This window comes from Macrobrachium rosenbergii, chromosome 40, assembly GCF_040412425.1.
Source record: "Macrobrachium rosenbergii isolate ZJJX-2024 chromosome 40, ASM4041242v1, whole genome shotgun sequence".
NCBI classification, from domain to species: Eukaryota; Metazoa; Arthropoda; class Malacostraca; order Decapoda; family Palaemonidae; genus Macrobrachium; species Macrobrachium rosenbergii.
The window spans coordinates 4,228,234-4,248,073 of record NC_089780.1 but is presented as its reverse complement, the minus strand read 5'-3'; the positions used below and the strand labels follow the sequence as shown (position 1 = coordinate 4,248,073).

Genomic DNA, 19,840 nt, shown 5'->3' with positions numbered 1-19,840 from the left:
TTATTAGGTTAGGTGAAGGGGAGGTCCTCACTCTATGCTAACCCACTCAGGCAAACTGCAAATAAAAAAAGAAAAACATTTACATTAATATTCACAACAAAACACACATAACAGAAAAACAACAGCAAAAATAAAAAATTCAGTCACACAAACCCATTTTCCATACTATCACCACTCTCTCCCTTACTAAAATAAAGGAAATCTTATTGTTTTTTTTTTTAAAACCCCTTTCTCACTACCCATTCATACTCCGCAACTGGACCTTGACTTCGGCTCCATGGCCTCTCATTCACCACTTCTTCACTCACCTCTACTCCAACTGCACTAAACTCACCCAGCCTTGGTTCCGAACCATTCACACCAACCTCATTCTAACTCTGGAGACTTATGTCTGTTCCAACCTTACTAACAGCTGACATGGCTTCTTTCATCTCTTCTGTACTCTCACTTAATTCTGCTAGACTCTGACTCACTAGTCATCCAAAACTCCCCCACTCACACTCCTTAGTACTGCTAACTCTTTATCACTCCCACTCACTCCACACTTACTCTTTCAACACTTTCACTTAAAGGAAACACACACACACGTACTCTCCAAATTCACTCCTTCCACACTGCTCAAATCTATCAAAATTAATTTCACCCTCATCCGCACTACCACCAAACAGCACCGCAAGGGTATTTTCACTCCTTGTGCTTACTGACTTCTCAAACCCCTCAGAATTAACCAATCCATCACGTGTACTCCCTCCAAGCAACCTATTTAACATACCCTTACTCTTTCTACTCCTTTTAGACCTTCTCTTATGTGCCACCAACACTAGCTGTTTATATCCCCAATTTATATCTTCTGTTTCTTCACTCTCCTTTTCCTTTTCCTCCTTAACAACTGCGTAATGGGATGCTCAGTTAGGTATTTCGGTGGTTCTCGCCATCTTCTCAAGTGTGTGCTCTTATTACCTTCACATTTCCTTCTTCATTCTTACCTTCTAACACAACTCAGTCCATTTGACCACACTGTTTTCACTACATATGGGCCTTCATATTTCTCCCTCATCTTAATATCACTCTTCCTTTCTCAACCACTTTCTTCAGCACCTTATCACCTACTCTGAAACTCTCAAACCTTTCATTCGCTTGTCTCCACACATCCTGCTCTTCTTCACTCAAATCAAACCTTGCTGTCACATAACTGTCATAATTCATCACATACTCACTTGGAGGCATGCCAGTGCTTTTACGTTACTGACCCATTATAAATTGCTACCACTCTTCCTAACAACAAATCCCATTCATTCTCTCTATCAGTCAACATTCGTAACTTCTCACTCAGAGTCCTTATGGTTTGTTCCGCCAACCCTCTTGCACTTGGCATGCATGGAGTTGTTACTACATGCTCGATACCCCACTCTCTCAACATTTGCTCAAATGGTCTACCAACAAAATCTGGACATCATCACTTTGTTCTTACTGGCTTCCTCATACACACAGGCAACAAGACCACACTGAGTACTCTTGCAACATTCTCACTAGTTTTATTTGTCACTGCTGCACAACTTACAAACTTACTCTTACGATCGACCATAACAACCACTCCTACATTTCCTCTTGCAGTTACTGGCAAAGTTACACAATCAGTTGCTTCTAACTCAAACAGCTCTTTCATATTCAACTTCAAAACTGGTGGGCTTGCATACACTCTAATATTTTCCCTTCTGACATTCTTCACACGTCACCTCCACATCCTTACAAATTTTCCTTAAATACGGGGAAAGTGTTTGCTCTTTCATACAGTTGACTAACTTAAACTTCCCCATATGTCCATATTTCTTATGGACTAACATACACATCCCCACTGCTCCACTCATTGAGAACACTGGAACATACAGCAACTCTCCCATCCTCACTCTTGCAAAAGTACACCACTCCTTCACACAACATAAATCTCTTGGCAAACCACATCCATTTACTCAAGAACAAATCCCATCTTCTTCCAGGCACTCCCTCTCTAATACACCTCTTCTACTCACTATCAAGCACTTCTGCATCTCCTCGACATCCTCTGTTGTTAGCAATTCATTCTCACTCTTGTCCAATTCCACCACTGTTTATCCTCCTCATCACACAGACTCCTATCAATCATTCCCATAAACGTGATAAGGACTGTAGGGAGAGAACACGAAGCTGCCAGATAGCAGAAACAAAAACCACTTGGTCAGGCCACTCTTCTTCCCGTTCCGCAATATACGATGCTTGCAGCAATGAAAGTTCAACAGCAGTTGGATAGGAACAAAACTGGGTGTTGATCTCTCCAATAGGAAGAAGGGTATTGACCAAATAATACTGGTTGATGTTGAGCAAGCTAACTTCCAATTTGAAGAAGTCTCAGACCATAGTTGGGGGAAAACTGTAGTATTGGGGTTCTTTTGATAGTTGAGAGGATTCTAAATTAAGGTTAATGAGTTAGATTAGGGTTCTTGAATTAAGTTAGGGTTCTTTTTTGGTGACCATTGTAGTATTAAGGCTGCTAAAGTAGCTTAAGTTACAGTTCTGTAGGTTAAGGTAAATAATTAGGTTAAGGTTCTTTTGATAGTTGGTGGAAAACTATAGTATTAAGCATAAAGTTAGGATAAGTTTTGATGAACTATAGTGTTAAGGTTAGGTTGAGTTTCCATTCTATAGGTTAAAATGACAGATTTTTAAAGTAATTTGTATTTTTCCTAACTATACAAACCTGAGATCCTTTACATAAGGAATTACTTTCACCAAAGCTGAAACGGCCGTTAAACTTTCGAACATGGTGGTTAGGCAGGTAACTACCGTCCGGTAGGTGGAAGCCCCGCCTGCCTGGGTGTCAACATTCCAGTTTGCCTTTTGGCCCAGGTATCAGATTTAGGGGTGGCATCAGGTGGGCATATAACTGTAAAGGACCTCAGGTTTGTATAGTTAGGAAAAATACCAATTACATTATAAACTTGTCATTTGTTCCTACACAGTCTGAGTCTGAACTGACTGGAGTTCTCCACACCTGGGTTTCTCATCATCTTGGAATCTGGTGTTGAGTTTAGGGGAGCCGGGGGGATACTCAGTACTGGACACCCTCCAGGTCTTTTAATGGTTGGGTGATGGTGTTTTTAATCTTCTGGTGTAAGTATCAGCACTGTTATCTGGTGTTGTGTCGGTACTGCGCCCAGGACAGGGGCAAACTTCTTATATTGCAATACACCCCCTGAACACCTGAATTAGCCCTTAATCCCACTAGCCCGAACAACTCTCAACTACCCAACCCACTATAGTGGGAATTTTAACAGCCAGCGTTACCAACGCTGCAGGTAAAATCTTGTCACTTGAGCTACCATAACAAACGGTTGGCAACGCTGACACAGGTGTGAGCTGACACGCCCCATTTTCGTCAATTGCTTTTTGTTCGCGGTGCTGGAAGGTTGTTTCCTTCTGCAGTGCGAGGTTTTAATCCTATTGCCCGACTTCTCTTTGCATTTTGGACTAGTGGTGAAGACCTGGATTGTATTTAACGGATTTTCTCCTGGATTTTCTGGATATCTTCGACGTGGAACGTCTTTTGGGTTTGGGCTCGCTGGTTCCCGGTCTCGATTGAGCATCACGGACTTTTCACCTTCTACTACCGCGCCATCGGCTTCGACGTCAGCCTCGATTGTCTACAACGGTGGACGCTTACGCTCATCGCTTCTTCTTCCTGCAAAGACGGATGAGTATCTTGAGACACGATAGACATTCCGTCAGGTATGTAGGAAAGTTAAATGTGATGTCCAGACTCATTGCGATGAATGTTCCCATTGGAAGGCACGAGAGGGATGATTACATTCGTCATCGCAAGTCTTTGGCTAGTAACGGCGGCAGACGTCGATCAGATTCTCGTTGCCTCAAGTGTCTCAGACTTCTGCTACAGATCAGTTGATGGATTTAGCGAGTTCAATGGTAGTCAAACAGATAGAGGATAGGATTGCAATTAGTAAGGAAAATTCAATAGCTAGTCTTCTTCAACATTTCTCAGATAGGGGTAATAGTAGTATTAGGATGTCTAATTCTTCTTCCTTTTCAGCTCCCCTGCCTGTTCCAGAACCAGCCCTAACAGGTGCTGAGGGTAATGGCAGAACCGCAAGCCTCCGAGTGGGTAGGGTCTGCCGGCTCTCTCGGCGCGGAGCAGGCAGTGAAGGATTCCCCCCCCCCCCCGCCCCAACCCCCTTGTAGTATTGATAAATTTAATGTTGATAATGTTAGGATCAAGATCTAGGTGTGATAAAGGAGGATAGGTTTGGGTTTGGTAGTAAGAAGGTATTAACGGTGCAGTGTCGTTCTCCTGAACGGGTTCCGGTTTCGGGTTTGAGCGGTTTTTGTGCTCTGACAAGAGTTTCTCCATCTCTTCTTTCGATCTGGCTCAATCTCAAGTCAATGTTTCAGTTACGGTGGGGCAGAACCCTTCTGCTTTCGCTTCTAACTCACTTCCTACTGTCTTCTAAATCTCCTACTGTAGTTTCCCCCTTCCCTGTATTTTCTACTCCTCCATCTAGTAAGGCGGATTATGGTGTGTCCTTTTGGCTTCTAAAGTAATTTGCGGGACCTGCAATTGGATGTGGCGGGTTATAAGACGGATGGCGGGGTTTTTCGACGGGTATAGACCTATGGCGAGAGGTTATATTTTTTCCTGAATGTTTTCTCTAACATTAGAGAGTATGTGACACAGTAGTGTCCAGAATTCATGTGGGATATTTTTTCAGGATTATTGAGGGGGGCCAGATTCAGTGTACCTTCTTTCCTTTTTGTTCTAAGTTTTATTCTTCGTTATCTGTCACTTCATCTCCTGCTCCCACATTCTCTGTTACTCCCTTTTCAGTCTCCTCTTCGGCCCTTTCTTTTTCTGCTCTGGTCTTTCCTGCGGCTTCCGCATCTTCCGTTTTCCCTCCTTCTTCGATTTTGGTTTTCCTCCTCTCAGGTAACTTTTTTATGCGTCTGCTATTCCTATGCCTCCCGCCTTTTCCTTCCTTAGTACAGTCTTCTCTGGTAGGAGGAGCTTCCGGACAGGCGAAAACCCTGCTTTGGCAGATTTTGGCCGCAGGGGTCTCTTGCTCCATCCCTTCGGGTATGTGCAACCCCTTGTTTCCGCTTCATGCAGCTGTTCCAATAGTATCGGGTATTTCACAGGGTTTTCCCTTCGAGTCCAGTTCGGGTTTGCGCTCTGCGGTTTTGGCAGAGCCTGCGGTACCTTCTTGAAGCGGTCCGCGGCTTTCATCGCGTGCATTTTCCGCGGCGGTAACTCAGGCTAGCTTCTGCCTCTTTCATTCTCCCTCCTTCATCTTCTTCCGTCCCTCTGCAGCGGTTTCGTTTGCTTATCCTTCCCCAAGATTTAACATTGTTGGTTTGGCTACTCTCACTCATCTTCCCCTTGGTAATAATGGGGAATCGGCTCCGGGTTTTTATCGGTTCAGCCTTCTCTTTCCGGCGGGTCCAACAATGCGGATTCAGCTCCGGGTACCCAATTAGGTGCGGGTGCGCAGCAGGGATTGCTTAGAACATCTTGCTGGATGCGGTCAAGTTATTGTAATGTGGGTTCTAAAGAGTGATGGCTATGTCCCTTCGGATCCGTGGCTGTTGGCAGCCTAATAAATTTATCTCGAGGGGTCTGGCTCACCAGGCGAAAGCTTTGGCTTCATCTACGACGTTTGGAGCAGGAAAGTCGCAATTTCTATCTTGGTCATCTTCCCCCTCAGTATTCAGACATTCATAAGAGGGATTGCTTAGAACACCATTAGCCTTAGGTAATTCTTGTTCAAGGATGATGACGTAGCCAGTATGACGAACATGGTTTCTTCTAACTCATGTCTCCGGTCGGCAATTATGCATCGTTGAGGATACAGAGTGTTGAAGTATCTAGACGATACAGTGTTTTGAAGTATCTAGACAAGACAGTGTTTTGAAGTATCTACTGTAGACGATACAGTGTGTTGAAGTATCTACTGTAGACGATACAGTGTGTTGAAGTATCTACTGTAGACGATACAGTGTGTTGAAGTATCTACTGTAGACAATACAGTGTGTTGAAGTATCTACTGTAGACGATACAGAGTGTTGAAGTATCTAGACGATACAGAGTGTTGAAGTATCTAGACGATACAGTGTGTTGAAGTATCTAGACGATACAGTGTGTTGAAGTATCTAGACGGTACAGTGTGTTGAAGTATCTAGACGGTACAGTGTGTTGAAGTATCTAGACGGTACAGTGTGTTGAAGTATCTAGACGATACAGTGTTGAAGTATCTAGACGATCGTTTAACTGGCCTCCTCTCCAGAGGAGCTAGTAAGAGCGAGGGAATTCTATGGAATTCTTAACATATTCAGGTAAGCGGATTCTCTCAATTCCTCTGAGGGTTTTCACAACCCTAGAGAGAGTCCAATCAGTCCTTCACAGATAGAAGGGTTCCCTTCCAGCAGGGAACGGCCAGTACCAGCTCGGAGAAGCCTCTTAGGGACTTCCACAATGAGAACGCAGTTATAGTCGAAAGCGATTCTTGCCTGTTGGATCGTTTGTAGTTGTCAGAAGTGCATCTGACAGGGGAAAGGTCTATCAACTCCCCTCTTCCTGACGTTCATCTGTACACAGATGCCTATATCAAGGTTGTGAAACAACCTTGGAGGAATCCAGGCCTCGGAACGAGAGTAGTCAATAAATCTTCGGGAAAATCAGTGCTGTAAAGGAAGCCCTCAGTTGTTCTCAGTCTTAGTGCGCTACAGAGTAGTGGCTATGTTTAGCGACAGCGTAATTGCCGTGCCGTATCTGAGGAACTCGGAGGGGAACAGGCTCAATAGAACTCAATACTACTATAGCACATAGTCCTGAGAGGGTGCGAAGAACGAAAGTGTCTCCTCTTCCCCAATTTATATCGGGAGTCTCAAAGTACGGGCAGATTCGCTAGGTCGCTCCCGTTCAGGTATTGTGGGGGAGAGAGGACTTTGACTCTGGAAGTAATATGTCGGGTTCTCCGGAAGTGGCCAGCAACTGTCGACTTATTCGCGACATGATTAAACCATCATCTTCCGGATTATTTCTCTCTAAATGGTGTCCCCATTTCAATAGTCACCAAGGTGACGTTACAAGTTGGAATCACATGCTAGTGTATGCCTTTCCTCCATCTGGTCTCATTAATCAGGTAATATGGAAATTGCGGGAGAGTGTCAAGACGACCTTGACTCTAATAGCTCCCTGCTCGCCATAACACGCTTGGTTTCCGGAACTCCTAGAGCTCCCTATGGAAGTTCCGTTGTCCCTATCAATGCGAAACTTCTTCTCAGACGACCGCATTCTATCTATTATTATCCAAACCCTCGCGTGCTGGACCTAGTTGCAGGACAACTGTAGAGAGAGCTGCTAAACAGTCCGGACTCCCTAAAACTGTGCCTAATTAGAAATGGTATAGAAGTTAGTGTCGTAAGGAAGGTCATTGTATCTCAAGACCTTCCATAGCCAAAATAGCGGATTTTCTTTTATTCCTCCGGAAAGTCAAGAGTCTTTTGTGTTTGGCTATTGCTGACTACCGCTCAACGATTAGCGGTATATTTAGTTTCCACATTCCTGAAGTTTCAAGTAGTAAGATAGTCGATGATTAAGTTCTTTTAAGATTGAACGTCCTGTTTTGCCGACTCGGGCCCCCTTCGTGGGACTTATTGGAAGTATTTCAATATTTATCTTGCTTTTCCCTGCCTTTGAACCTATTGAAGCTATAACGCTAAGACACTAAGATTTTGCCTTTTCTTACGGCTTTAGCTTCAGCTAAAGGGTTGGGCGAGCTTCAGGCAGTTTCTAGGTTGGGTTCCTGTGCGAGAATGATACATATTTGTCTGTCTTCCGGAATTTGCGGCGAAGACAGAGTCGGAGGTTAAAACTCTGCCTCGTTTGTTTTAAGTTCTTTATCTGCAAGTGTTCATTACTGGTGATCCAGCGGAGATACCTTTATGTCCGGTGGGAGCATTAAAGTCTTTCCACACACACTTGTCTCTCCGCGAATCCTTCCCGTCCACTGTCAGAGAATGTATTAGTTACTTTTGGAGGGACGAGATTTCCCAGGCTTCTCAGGGTTGTTCTTCGTCGTCTTCAGCTCTATATTTTCCTGACCGCACAGTATTCGGAGTATGTCCAATTCATCTTCCTTTTCCCAGGAATTATTTACTGCCATCTATTCTGGAAGCAGCTACTTGGAAGTCCGTCTCCTTGTTTACTCATTTTAATTAGAGATGTTCGATTAGCCTCACAACGTTTAGTGGGGAAGTCTATTATGTAGGGTGCGTTCATTTAGCTGAGAGGGTATTAATGCAGAGGTTTGGAGGGTTATTCTCGGGGGGTTTACACAGTCAAACGGTTCATCGAACGCGGTTCAACAGACCTGTGTTTGAAGTGATGTTCGAACATGTGAATGGGGTATTTGGTTGTCGAACACATTTGTCAAACGGTTTGAAGAAAGTCTGTTCGAACCTGACTTTGTGGGTGGGGCTTCATTGTCCACAAACTGATTGAATGTGAGAACACGCGTCGAACATCAAACTTCAGTTTATAGTTGTAGTAGTAACAACAGTAGCAACACCAATGACTCTGAGATGTTGCACTATTTTGTACGTGTAGCGGCGAAGTCTATTATATAGGTTGCGTTCATTTAGCTGTGTTATTTGCTTAGTGCGGAGATTTATTCTCTTAGTCCACGTTAGCTGCGAAGTCTATTATCTAGGGGCGTTTATTTAGCTGATGCGGTATTCGCATAGTGAAGAGATTCTTAGGTTAACCAGATAGAGGAATTCCTTTTAGTCTTTAGAATTCTTAGGCAACAGTGATGATATAATCACATGAACTTAGGTTTAGTACGTTTTAAGTATCTTAGTCTTTGATAGTTTCCCTACGAGAGTCCAAGGGGGTACTCTAGTAGGCTAGGCTATTTCGTCGGCACCGAGATACTTTTTCGCTCGTCGATCGTCGGACCTTATCCTGAGGATCATCTGCTCGGCACACTGCTTTATTTCCCTCCATACATGAGAGGCTATGAATAGCCACATGGGAGGTCACCATACTCCTCCATACATGAGAGGTTCTGAAGAACCACATGAGAGGTCGACGGACTGAGACAGTACAGACATGACGGGCGATCAAAGTACTCTCCATCATGTCTCATCACCAAAAGCAACGATTGATAAGGCGAGTGTTTAACTAGATAGGTATCCTAGCTGAGAGTACTGACCTGACTCGATCAAAGCACTTTCCATGTCTCTTCACTGAAACCATTGATTGATATGGCGAGTGTATGACGAAAGGGATATCTTATACAGAGCAGATTGGTGAGCTACCATCTCTGCGGTTGTCAAAGGGGCTTGCAATAGAATTGATCTCTCCTCGTCTAAATGTTGTTAATCGGGCTAATTCAGGTGTTCAGGGAGTGTATTGCAATATGAAGTTTTCATAATAAAACTAATATTGTAATACTTACCTGAACACCTGAATGATTCCCACCCTCCTTTCCCCACATCAATTTTGACCTTGAATAAAGCAGTTGACAAAAATGGGGCGTGTCAGCGCACACCTGTGTCAGCGTTGCCAACCGTTTGTTATGGTAGCTCAAGTGACAAGATTTTACCTGCAGCAATGGTAACGCTGGCTGTTAAAATTCCCACTATAGTGAGATGGGTAGTTGAGAGTTGTTCAGGCTAGTGGGATTAAGGGTGAATTCAGGTGTTCAGGTAAGTATTACAATATTAGTTTTATTATGAAAACTTCAATTTTTTATAAGCTACTTACCAAGTAATTACATAGCTATTAGTTTCTGTTAACAGTGACTGGCAAGAGTGGATTTTTTGAATTTTCTCTTCTCTTTTGATCTTGTTGGAATCATTTGTGAAGTATTCTCTTTATGGTCGCCTTTTCGGCGCAGTTAGATAATGTCAAGCGTTTTTCATCAGACTGTTATTGATATTGGCTTTTTCTTTCTGAATATTAACTACCTTTAGGCTTTTTGACTCGCGACTTGTCGGCAATGTCTGATTCGGGTTCTCAGTTTTAGGTATTGCAGTAAAGGCTGCAATACTCAACTGACTAAAGCCTGCTATGACCCACATACACTTTGCACGACTTGTAGGGGTCAAATATGTTCTCCTGAATTGACTTGTGAAGAATGTGTTTCATGGGATAGTAAAATGTGGATGACTTTGAATAGTCATTTGACCATATTAGACAGGGACAAAAAGAGGAAGGCAGTAGCAAGAGCTAGTAATAAGATTTTAGATAGTCAGGTATCTGCAAAGTCTTTTAATGACAATAATTCTGATTATTGTTCCACTTGATCTCTCTTCTCAGTCTGTGCCAACCACTCCACACCCTGGTTCCCATACTCCTGATCCTGACCCCATTACTAGCCTTGAGTCTAGAATTAACCTCAAGTTTGGGTTATTGGTTAATACAATCAAGAAGTTAGGTGCTTCAGTGAAAGTCCTGATGGACAAAGTGAGCATGAAAAGTGCTGGTGAAGTGTTAGTGGAGAAGGTGGCTGTCTGTCCCGCCGATTCTCCTAGGCAAAGGTCTCTGGCAAACTCCCCTAAACCTGAGAGGAGCCAAACTGGTAGACCAAAGGAGGTCTGTGGGGTCTGCCCACAGGCAGCCACCCCTCAGTCGGACCTGTTGCCGCATCCCAGGTTACGACGGAGCGCCTCTCCATGGAAGTGGATCGTCTTTCATCTAGTGTTTCCAGCAGTCCTAGGCGCCAATGGCGTTTTCAATGAGAGTCTCCCTCTGAAAAGGTGTGCCCTGGGATTGTCTCAGCCTCCTTCAGTCCCTGTTAATAAGGTTAAAGAAACTTCTCCAGAGTGACTTCTGTCCTGTAGTTTTTGTGACAGTCCGGAACGTTTCTCCCAGGATCACCCGGAGTTAGTGGGACAGTTTCCATCTACTAAGCACGCAACTGTTCGTAAACGCTCTTCCACTTCTAGGACCTTGTCTTCTGCTAAGCTCCCAAGCTCCCATCTTTAGTATCGGAGAGTTCGCCTGGGCATGTAGTGGTTTTGGAGTGCTCACTAGCGCCCATGTGCCCAGCTTCTGTACCTGTAGCTCCTGAGCAGTCAGCGTTAGCTGGATCATCTTTGGCGTCAATGCGCCCAGTGGCGCCAGAACTTCAATGTCTGTTGAACATTCTGCTCCTAGTTTTGTGGCTCTTACCCAGCACCCATCGTCTTCTATGCGGCCGCTGGCTCCTGAGCGCCCATTAGCTCCTGAGCTCCCGTTACCTCACGAGCTCCCGCTGGTCCCCGAGTGCCTGTTTACTCCCGAGCACCGGTTGGCCCCCGAGCACCTGTTAGCGCCTGTCTGCCATTTGCAGCAAGACAGTCTATCGCTGCCCAAGTCCATTTCCGCTTCTGAGCACCCAATTTCTTCTGAGCCTTCTTAAGTGCCCATCCCTTCTTCAGGGCTGCCAACTCCTGCTCCCGCAGTTGCAATTTAGCTCTCAGCCACATCTCTGTCTTCGTTCTTTGCAGCACAACAGGCTTCCTCAGTAGTGGATCCTTCATTCCAGTTGATCCAACGGCAGTTGGATAATTCCTGGGTGTAATCAAGAAGGTGCCCTCTACTCCTCAGCCTATTGCGGAGCTGTCTCCCATTTCTTCTGAGGAGGAAGAAGATGTGGATCCTGTTACCCCTCCTTCGGTGTATGCCTCCTTGCTTGGGTTCCTGCTGGCAACGTTTCCAGATTTCTTCTCGCCTGCAGCTCCAGCGTCACTGCTTCGACTTACTTAATGGACAACCAGACAACTCCTCCTTGGAGGCTTCCTAAAATGGTATTGTCCTCTTCACCTAAGAAGGCTCTACATGAAATGGAAAGCTGGCTCTCGAACAAGAGAGAGCAGGGAAGACCCTCTTATAGTTGTTCACCATGTAGATTGTTGCAGAGAAGATACTTATCTTATGCAACTGGAGATGCCCCATCCCTGGGAGCTTCTGCCTCCTCCCAGGGAGACTTCTCTGGGTTGATAGACTCCTCCAGAAGGTCAGCTTTTAATTCAGCAAAGATTTTGTTCTCGACCTTGGAATAGGACCACCGTATCAAGCATCTTTTTAAGGTCTTTGAAGTGCTCAGCTTTTTAGACTGGGCGGTAGGAGCACTTGCCCATAAAATAAAGGATTGCCCACATATTCTGGAAGTTCTCTTCAGACTTTTTAGGGGTCATCTCATGCCTGGGTAAAGGTATTAGAGACAGTTTGCTTGAGTGTTCCTCGCTGTTTGCGATGGGTATTCTCAAGAAAAGGGAGATTTGGTGTTCCTACACCATGAAGGGAGTGACCCTTCCTCAGAAGTCCACGCTCCTCTTCTCTCCGCTTGACCAGAAACACCTATTCCCTCAGGCTACTGTTCTGCAGATTGCTTCTGATCTGCAAAAAAGTCCACTCAGGACCTTGCGCAGTCTGCAAGGCACCCTAGAGAGAGACTGGCCTTCAGCTCAAGGACAGTTTCTCCTGTTCAACTTCAGCCCTTTCATGGAAAGGGCAGAAAGAGGCTTCCTAGACTTCACGCACGCCCCTGTTTCATCCCTCGAACAATCAAAAAGTCCTCCAGTAAACCACCTGCATGTGAGTGAGTATCTAGTCCTCCACACACCTGTGGGAGCAAGACTCCTCCACTTTTGGGAGCATTGGGAAGCGAAAGGAGCAGAGAGCTGGATTATGCAAGTCTTGAGAGAAGATTATTCAATCCCATTTCTGCGGAAACTTCCTTTAACCAACAAGCCCATCTTGTTGACAGCCTACTCTGTAGCCTTCGAGAGGTTTTCAGTCCTCTCCCAAGAAGTGTCAGCACTCCTCGAAAAGTAGCAATAGAGTTAGTTGAGGACACCTCCTCTCCAGGGTTCTACAATCGGCTGTTTGTAATCCCCAAGGTCTCGGAGGGTTGTGGCGGGGGGGGGGGGTGGCGCTGGAGGTCAGTTCTGGATGCGAGTGCCCTGAATTTGTACGTACGGAAAACAAGATTCAAAATGGAAAAAACCCAGTCCGTCCTTGCATCCATTCGCCTAAAAGACTGGATGATTTCGATAGACATGAAAGACGCCTACTTGGTCCCAGTTCATCAGGACTCAAGGAGATTTTTAAGGTTTGTGTTCCAGAACAAGGTATTCAGAGCCCTTTGCTTCAGCTAGTCCATGGCTCCGCAGGTGTTCACATGAATCTTAGCTCCATTAGCAAAATGGTTACATTTGATGGGGTCAATATTTCGCTGTATCTCAAGGAATGGCTCATTCGCTCCCAGTCGAAGGACAAGTGTGTGGAGGACCTTCACAAGACCCTTCTTCTCGCCCAGGATTTGGGCCCCTTGATAAACTTTCCAAAATCTCAACTGACTCCTTCTCAGAAGGTAGGCAAATTTCTCTCCCTTCAGTCCTGTTCTGCAAACATCTGGATGAGCCTGTTTGGGACCCCCCTCATCCATGGAACAGCTCGTATCCCTGGGAAGGCTACACATGAGAAACTTGCAGTTCTTTCTGAGAATCAGTCAGAACAGAAAGAAATGCATGAACTCTTTCATTTTTCCAATAATGAAGGAAATAAAAGAGGACCTTGTTTGGTGGAAATCAAGAGACAAGCTCTCTTGAGGGAAGTCGCTCCTTCCTCTGAGCCCCGACCTAGTGTTTTATTCAGATGCATCAGACCTAGGTTGGGGAACCCTCCTGGGAGACAAGGAAGTTGCAGGCCTTTGGACTTCAGAGCAAAAGAGATGGCATATCAGTGTAAAGGAATTGTTGGCAATTCACTGGGGATTGCCAGCATTTGCATCAGAGGTGTCCGGGAAAACAGTGGCTATCCACTTGGACAACAGCATGGCACTGTCCTATGTCAAAAAATGGGGGAACTCACTCAAGTGGAAAGTCTTCCTCTGAGACATCTGTAGCGGAGATAGGTGATTTCCTGCTGTACTTAGTCTTCCAGGAATCTGTCTACCTCAACCATTAAAGACTACAGAGTAATGTTGAGCTCTGTTTTTAGACATAAGAGGCATAGATCTCTCTTCCAATACAGATCTATCTGATCTCATCAAGTCATTCGACACAACCAAACAGAATGAAGAGAGCCTAGTAGCCTGGAATCTAGACGTGGTTCTTAAGTGGCTGCCGCAACCACGTTTTGAACTCTGGAATCCATCTCTTAGAGGGACCTCACTAGGAAGACTCTGTTCCTATTAACATTAGTTACTGCGAAGTGGGTAAGTGAGCTACATGCTATTGACAAGAAGATTGGATTTTCTGAGGGTAACTCAATTTGCTCATTTACCCTAAGATTCTTAGCCAAAAATGAGACCCCTTCCAACCCCTGACCTCGCTCATTCATTATTAAAAGTTTGGTAGATATTTTAGGTCCTGAGGATATAGAAAGGACTCTTTGCCTTGTAAGGGCATTTAAATACTATTTACCCTGTACTTAGAGCGGAGAAGATCTGTGGGGCTTCGAGCAACCTTTGGTGATCAGTAAAGAATCCCTCTTGCCCTCTGTCAAAAAATGCTTTGGCGTTTTTTATGAGAGGTCTTATTCTAGAGCCTCGCTCACAGATTGAGGAGGATGCGTTACCTTTAGTGAAGGTAAAAGCGCATGAAGTGAGGGTGGTAGCCACATCCCCAGCTTTCAGACATAATTTATCTATTACCTCTATTATCCAAACAATGTTTTGGAAATGCAAATCAGTGTTTGCATCTCATTATTTGTGTGAAGTAGAAACTGTTTATGAAAACTGCAGTACCTTGGGTCCCATTTCAGTTGCTGGTATGGTGTTGGGAGAAGGAGCGTAGGAAGTCTTCCTTCAGTCCTTCCTGTATTTTTGCCTTGATTAATGGTGTCAAGTTGTAGGGGAGCCTGGAAGTACTATGTATTTGGAGTGCTCACCAGTTTTATCTTTTAATGGTCAGGTAATGGTGCTTTTTAACTTTTGGCAATAGGTGACTGTGTTTTTCATTCTCTGGTTTTGTTTTATGGTACTGTGCCCAGGGCAGGGGCAGCTTTGTTAATTCTTTGTGTAAAATTGGATGCTCCTTCGCAGCAAAGAATCCCAGTGATGTAGTAGGCGACTCCTGGCTATACAGCCACGCTGTTGCATGTAGAGATGAGCGCCATTCAGAGGCAGTACTTTTCTGTAGCAGCTCTCTCAATACTTCTGTTTCTTTTACACTACAATTTTTAATGAACTGGAGCAGATAATCCATGCATCCCACCTCCTGCAGTGTGGGATTTAGCTGTGTAATTACTTGGTAAGTAGCTTATATAAAAATGACATTTTTATAATAAGTTTTGTATATACTTACCAAGTAATTACATAATCAAAGCCCTCCCTCCCCCCCTCGCATGGTTAGGAAAGCATAAACATATTGAGCTTGTTTGCTGAGCTAGTTCCTCTCTTACCTTGAAAGTGAGCAATGTCACTCGCGTAACCAAAACAAAAGTATCACTGTTGCGAATTTCAAAATTCTAGCTGCTGGGTAATAGAAACTAATAGGTATGTAATTACGTGGTAAGTACATATAAAAAGTTTTCATTATAAAAATGTCATATTTGGATACTTACCTACTGTTAAAGTAGACCCGACCAACCTCCCCACTGCTTAGAGGCTGTCAAAGAGAACAATATTTTTCTTTTGTTTGAATGCCGACTCTCCTATCAGTGCAGAGATGTAAGCTATATTTTTTAATGAAAACTTTGAAAAAATTATGATGCTTTTTTTTTACAATACTCTATTTCATAGTGTTTTGTTCTGTATGTATTGCTGTGCATTATGTGTTTGATCTTGATGGTGAGTGGGGAAGATCAGCTGATGACATAAGCAAGCTGACATTTGCCAGTTTTAAGCTGAATAGTGTTCCTCCTGTATTTTTAAAATGGTTCCTTTATATTTTGCATAAGCCCAGCACAGGCTAATCCACTGAAAATGGAATTCACATTAAAACTTCTTGTAAACGTAAACAGTTTGTATGTTGATAAAATGCTTATTTCTTTGATGCTAATTATCAAACATTACAATCTAATTCTTGTCTTGTTAGTCATTTTAAAATGAATTTATTACATGGGATACCATATCATAGTACCTGCATCACATCAAAACCAGTACAGTACTGTATTGTCAATATTCATTCTCTATTTTCTTAGTTATCTTATCACTGCCCTCATCTTTTCATTTATCTATCCAGAAACTGGTAATGAAGTCAAGGCAGGAAAAATTTATTGTGGAATATGTATTAGTTGTACTTTGCCTTTCTGAGTATCTAGGTTAATAGATAAACTAATACTTTTGTATTTTGGTTTTGTGATATTGTTACTATTAACTCTATTCTTGTTTTTCAGGAGATGATGAATCCAAATTGTGGGAAGAACATATTCAGAATGGCAGTGAGTTGCAATCTTATGCAAAAGCAATGCACAAGTTGGCTACAGAACATTGGGAAGGAACCCACCAGGTATTTTACTGAGGACTTAACTTGAATCTGATTACAGTATAGTTTATATCTGTAGACTACTTCTCTAAAAGATTAACATCAGACTTTTCATGAAAAGTTTGAATGTGCTCAGTTTTTTTTTTTTTTTTTTTTTTTTTGAGTGGATACAGAGTAGGGAGACAGGGGTAGGCATGGTATATCCTAACTTTTCCAAGAATGCTGTGTCCTGACCTAGCCAGATATTACCTTCCTAATCTAATTTAGGGTGTCATGCCCAGAACTCCCCCCCCCCCAAGTAACACTGAATATCCCAGTTTCCCTACTCTGCATACTATCTTTTTTTTATTGTAGCAACTTATGTTGAATGTCGTGATAAGTTTTGCTTGAATTTTTGGGCATTTATGGGTAATTCAGCAAGAAGATAAATAGCTTTTTAATGAAGATGAAAGTTAATCATTATATATGGGTAGAGGTATGGAAATAAGATGCTGTATATCTCTCCTGAAAAGGTACATCCATACAATTAGGAAACTTATTTGAATTATGCCATAGTGTGTGATATTTACTTTGGGTGGTAGTTGAGGATTGAACCCATTTACTGTTATTTAACATTGGCGTCAACTTTTTTACATCAGGTTTTGTTTTGCATAGTGAGCTGTCTCCACTCTTAATCTTATACACGCTGCCTGAATACCCGTGTATAGTTTAAGCCTTCATCTGTGACTTTTCCTCATGACATGCAAGTTATTGAAAATACCTTATGTCTATTACACCAACTAACGCATTCCAAACATTAGTGCATTCACCCATAATCTCCTGCAGCATCCATATGACCACTTTCTAGACTGCTCACCTTTTATTCAATGTTATAATGGGTTTGCTTTATGCAGTTTTATTTTTTAACCCTCTTTTCGCTTTCACTTGTTCATCTTTTAAGATTTTGTGTGACCTCATTTTTTCCCTTCTGGTGCTGACATTAGGAAACTGCATGCAGTAGCTCACATGAGCCTTCCTTCCTGTGATAAAGTAATGAATGGTTTAGTGCTTATCCTTGAGTGCCATTAACATTTGTGCCAAATTCTTCTGACACAATATCTACCACTGTCTTCACCATAAATCTTTTGTCATGACAGAGTATCACTACTTGCTCAGCAAGTCTTTCCAGTATGCTTTTTTGTTGTATTGCATTTAATTGCTTCTCTAGGTATGATGCCAAATTCTTCCTCTTTGTAGGAACCAGACTGAAAATTGTTAAGTTTTTAAATGAATCTTACCTCTCAATTATGATAGCTATAAAGTCCTGTGCCAGTAGAAGGACAGCAGAGTCTAAACAAAATAAATTTATATAGATCTTCTAGTTATACCATCTGTTGACCCCTCCCTTTCAAGGTGAACCGTAGTTCATACGTTTATTGTTCTCAATTTTTTGTTGTTGTTGTTGTAATAAGATGACTTGTGGGCAGTGTTGTTTAATTTGCAATTGGATTGTTTTTCATTGTGGTTTGATATTGATTGGCTTTGTTGACTATCTAGGACGTCTGCTAAATAGGACGTTGATAAATACTTTAGAGTTTGTAAGGTAAGTGGGTGTAGCACTTGCCTTGTTGGCTAACGGCAGTCATGAACTTTGCGTTAGGCACAGGAGCAAGGATTGTTTGTTTGATGACCAGTATAGTGTGTTAATTGGCCAGCTAATGTCATGAATCATTACTTGAAGAAATATAAGAAGAGGCAAGAAGCCAATAGGGATAGAAAACATCAGCCAAGAGGCTCGTGTAAAACTAGAATTGTAAGCAATGGGAGTAAGAGCCTTTATAGTGTTCTTGACCTGTTGGATAATTGCTCGTCTTCTCTTTTGCATAGCAATCCTTCTCCCTCAAGATGTTTTTCTCAGATTAAATGTTCCCACATCCTACAAGGTATGAGAGTTGGAATATTCCGACTCACTCAGAATAAGTATAGCATTTCAAATCGTCATTGTTGTCGTATAGCCTAAACGATCTGAAACATACTGACCCAAATCGTAGCCTAAGTCTTATGCTACGACACCCAGGTTACTTCACTCTTATGTTAGTTTAAATTGTGATTATATTAATTCATTGTGTTGTGTATATTAACTAAACTAACAATTTGAACTTACTATTGGCATATTCAATTGTTCCTAGCTTGACGTACAGTTAGATTGGTGTAAGCACAGTCTCTATTTTACTACCCTCATCCAAAGTACACCTCAAGAAATTCTTACATTTCGATATGCATATCTTCTAAAGAAAGTTTCCGTAAATGCACTTTAAAAGGAATAGGAATACTTAAATGGATTTGTAGACACCAACAATTATGGCTGCATTCTTGAGTCCTCCACTAGCTAGATCCGCACTATGTTACAGCTATGAAGCGACTGCCTTCATGGCCGTCTTTGACCGAAACCAAACCTTCGACTAACTACCGTGTGACAACCAGTCCGGTAGTTAAGCAATACTACAAGTATACTTACAATCAAACACGAAACAACTAAGACTACATTTTTTACTACTAAATACAAACAACAAAACATAATATCCTTCTTCTACGTAATACGCATTTCCACTTTACGTAAATTTAAAGAGAATACTTACAACTAGACCACAACTTGCGGAAAAGTACAATCTCTCGTGTCGAAGTTTTGACATGGAAAGCTGAAACCAGACATAGCTAGTGCAAGGGCTACAGTAGAAAAATTATGGAACTTATGACAACTACCTTAGCTTTTTGCCCTCCCAATTTAATTGTGACTCTGGTTTTCCACTTGCAACAGAGAAAGCCATACTTTGGCCATGCCTTGTAACTCTCCCTCTGAAGATACAGGGAAGGGGTATGTTGGGTAGAGGGAGTGGCTTGTGCCCATTGTTTTCTTCCTCTGACCAACCTGGTATGAGATGCATGTGGGTTGGTGTTAAGTCACCAAAAGATGACCTCAGTGGAAGTAATTGCAATGTACGTAGACAAGAAGCAGGTCCTGTAGGTGAAGAGCTGCATGCTTGCTCTAGTTCCAAGTCTTTTTCTCCTGGGCCTTCCAGGAGACCACAAACTCCTAGCAATCTTTATGTTGGATCTCTCTCTTTGGCCACAGGTGCTTTAGGGGCCCCATGGTTTTCCCCTTTTGGTACTGACTGCCATTGCTCTCTGTCTTGGTCTCCCTGGTGTGGTGGATATGCCAACAGATCTTCATGTCAGTTATCTGACGTTCGTGAGGTTTCTTCAGGTAGTAAGGATCATGGTTATGTCTGCATTCATTCCTTTGGTCCCCTCCGTCTTCCTCTTCTCATAAACACTTGAGGCATGATTTGTCATAGCATGAGTTGGCTTACATTCATATGGAGAAGAGGTGTTGGGT

At 42.9% G+C, this 19,840-nt stretch overlaps 1 protein-coding gene across 2 annotated transcripts in view; it reads left to right on the top strand.

The window, feature by feature from the left end:
• Samtor (S-adenosylmethionine sensor upstream of TORC1) overlaps positions 1 to 19,840 on the top strand; it is an 82,995-nt gene that overhangs the window by 10,469 nt on the left and 52,686 nt on the right. For both annotated transcript variants that reach the window (XM_067082936.1, XM_067082935.1), the window contains exon 2: positions 16,376 to 16,488. In XM_067082936.1, the coding sequence (XP_066939037.1) occupies positions 16,376 to 16,488 (113 nt within the window). The remainder of the gene's footprint in view (positions 1 to 16,375; positions 16,489 to 19,840) is intronic.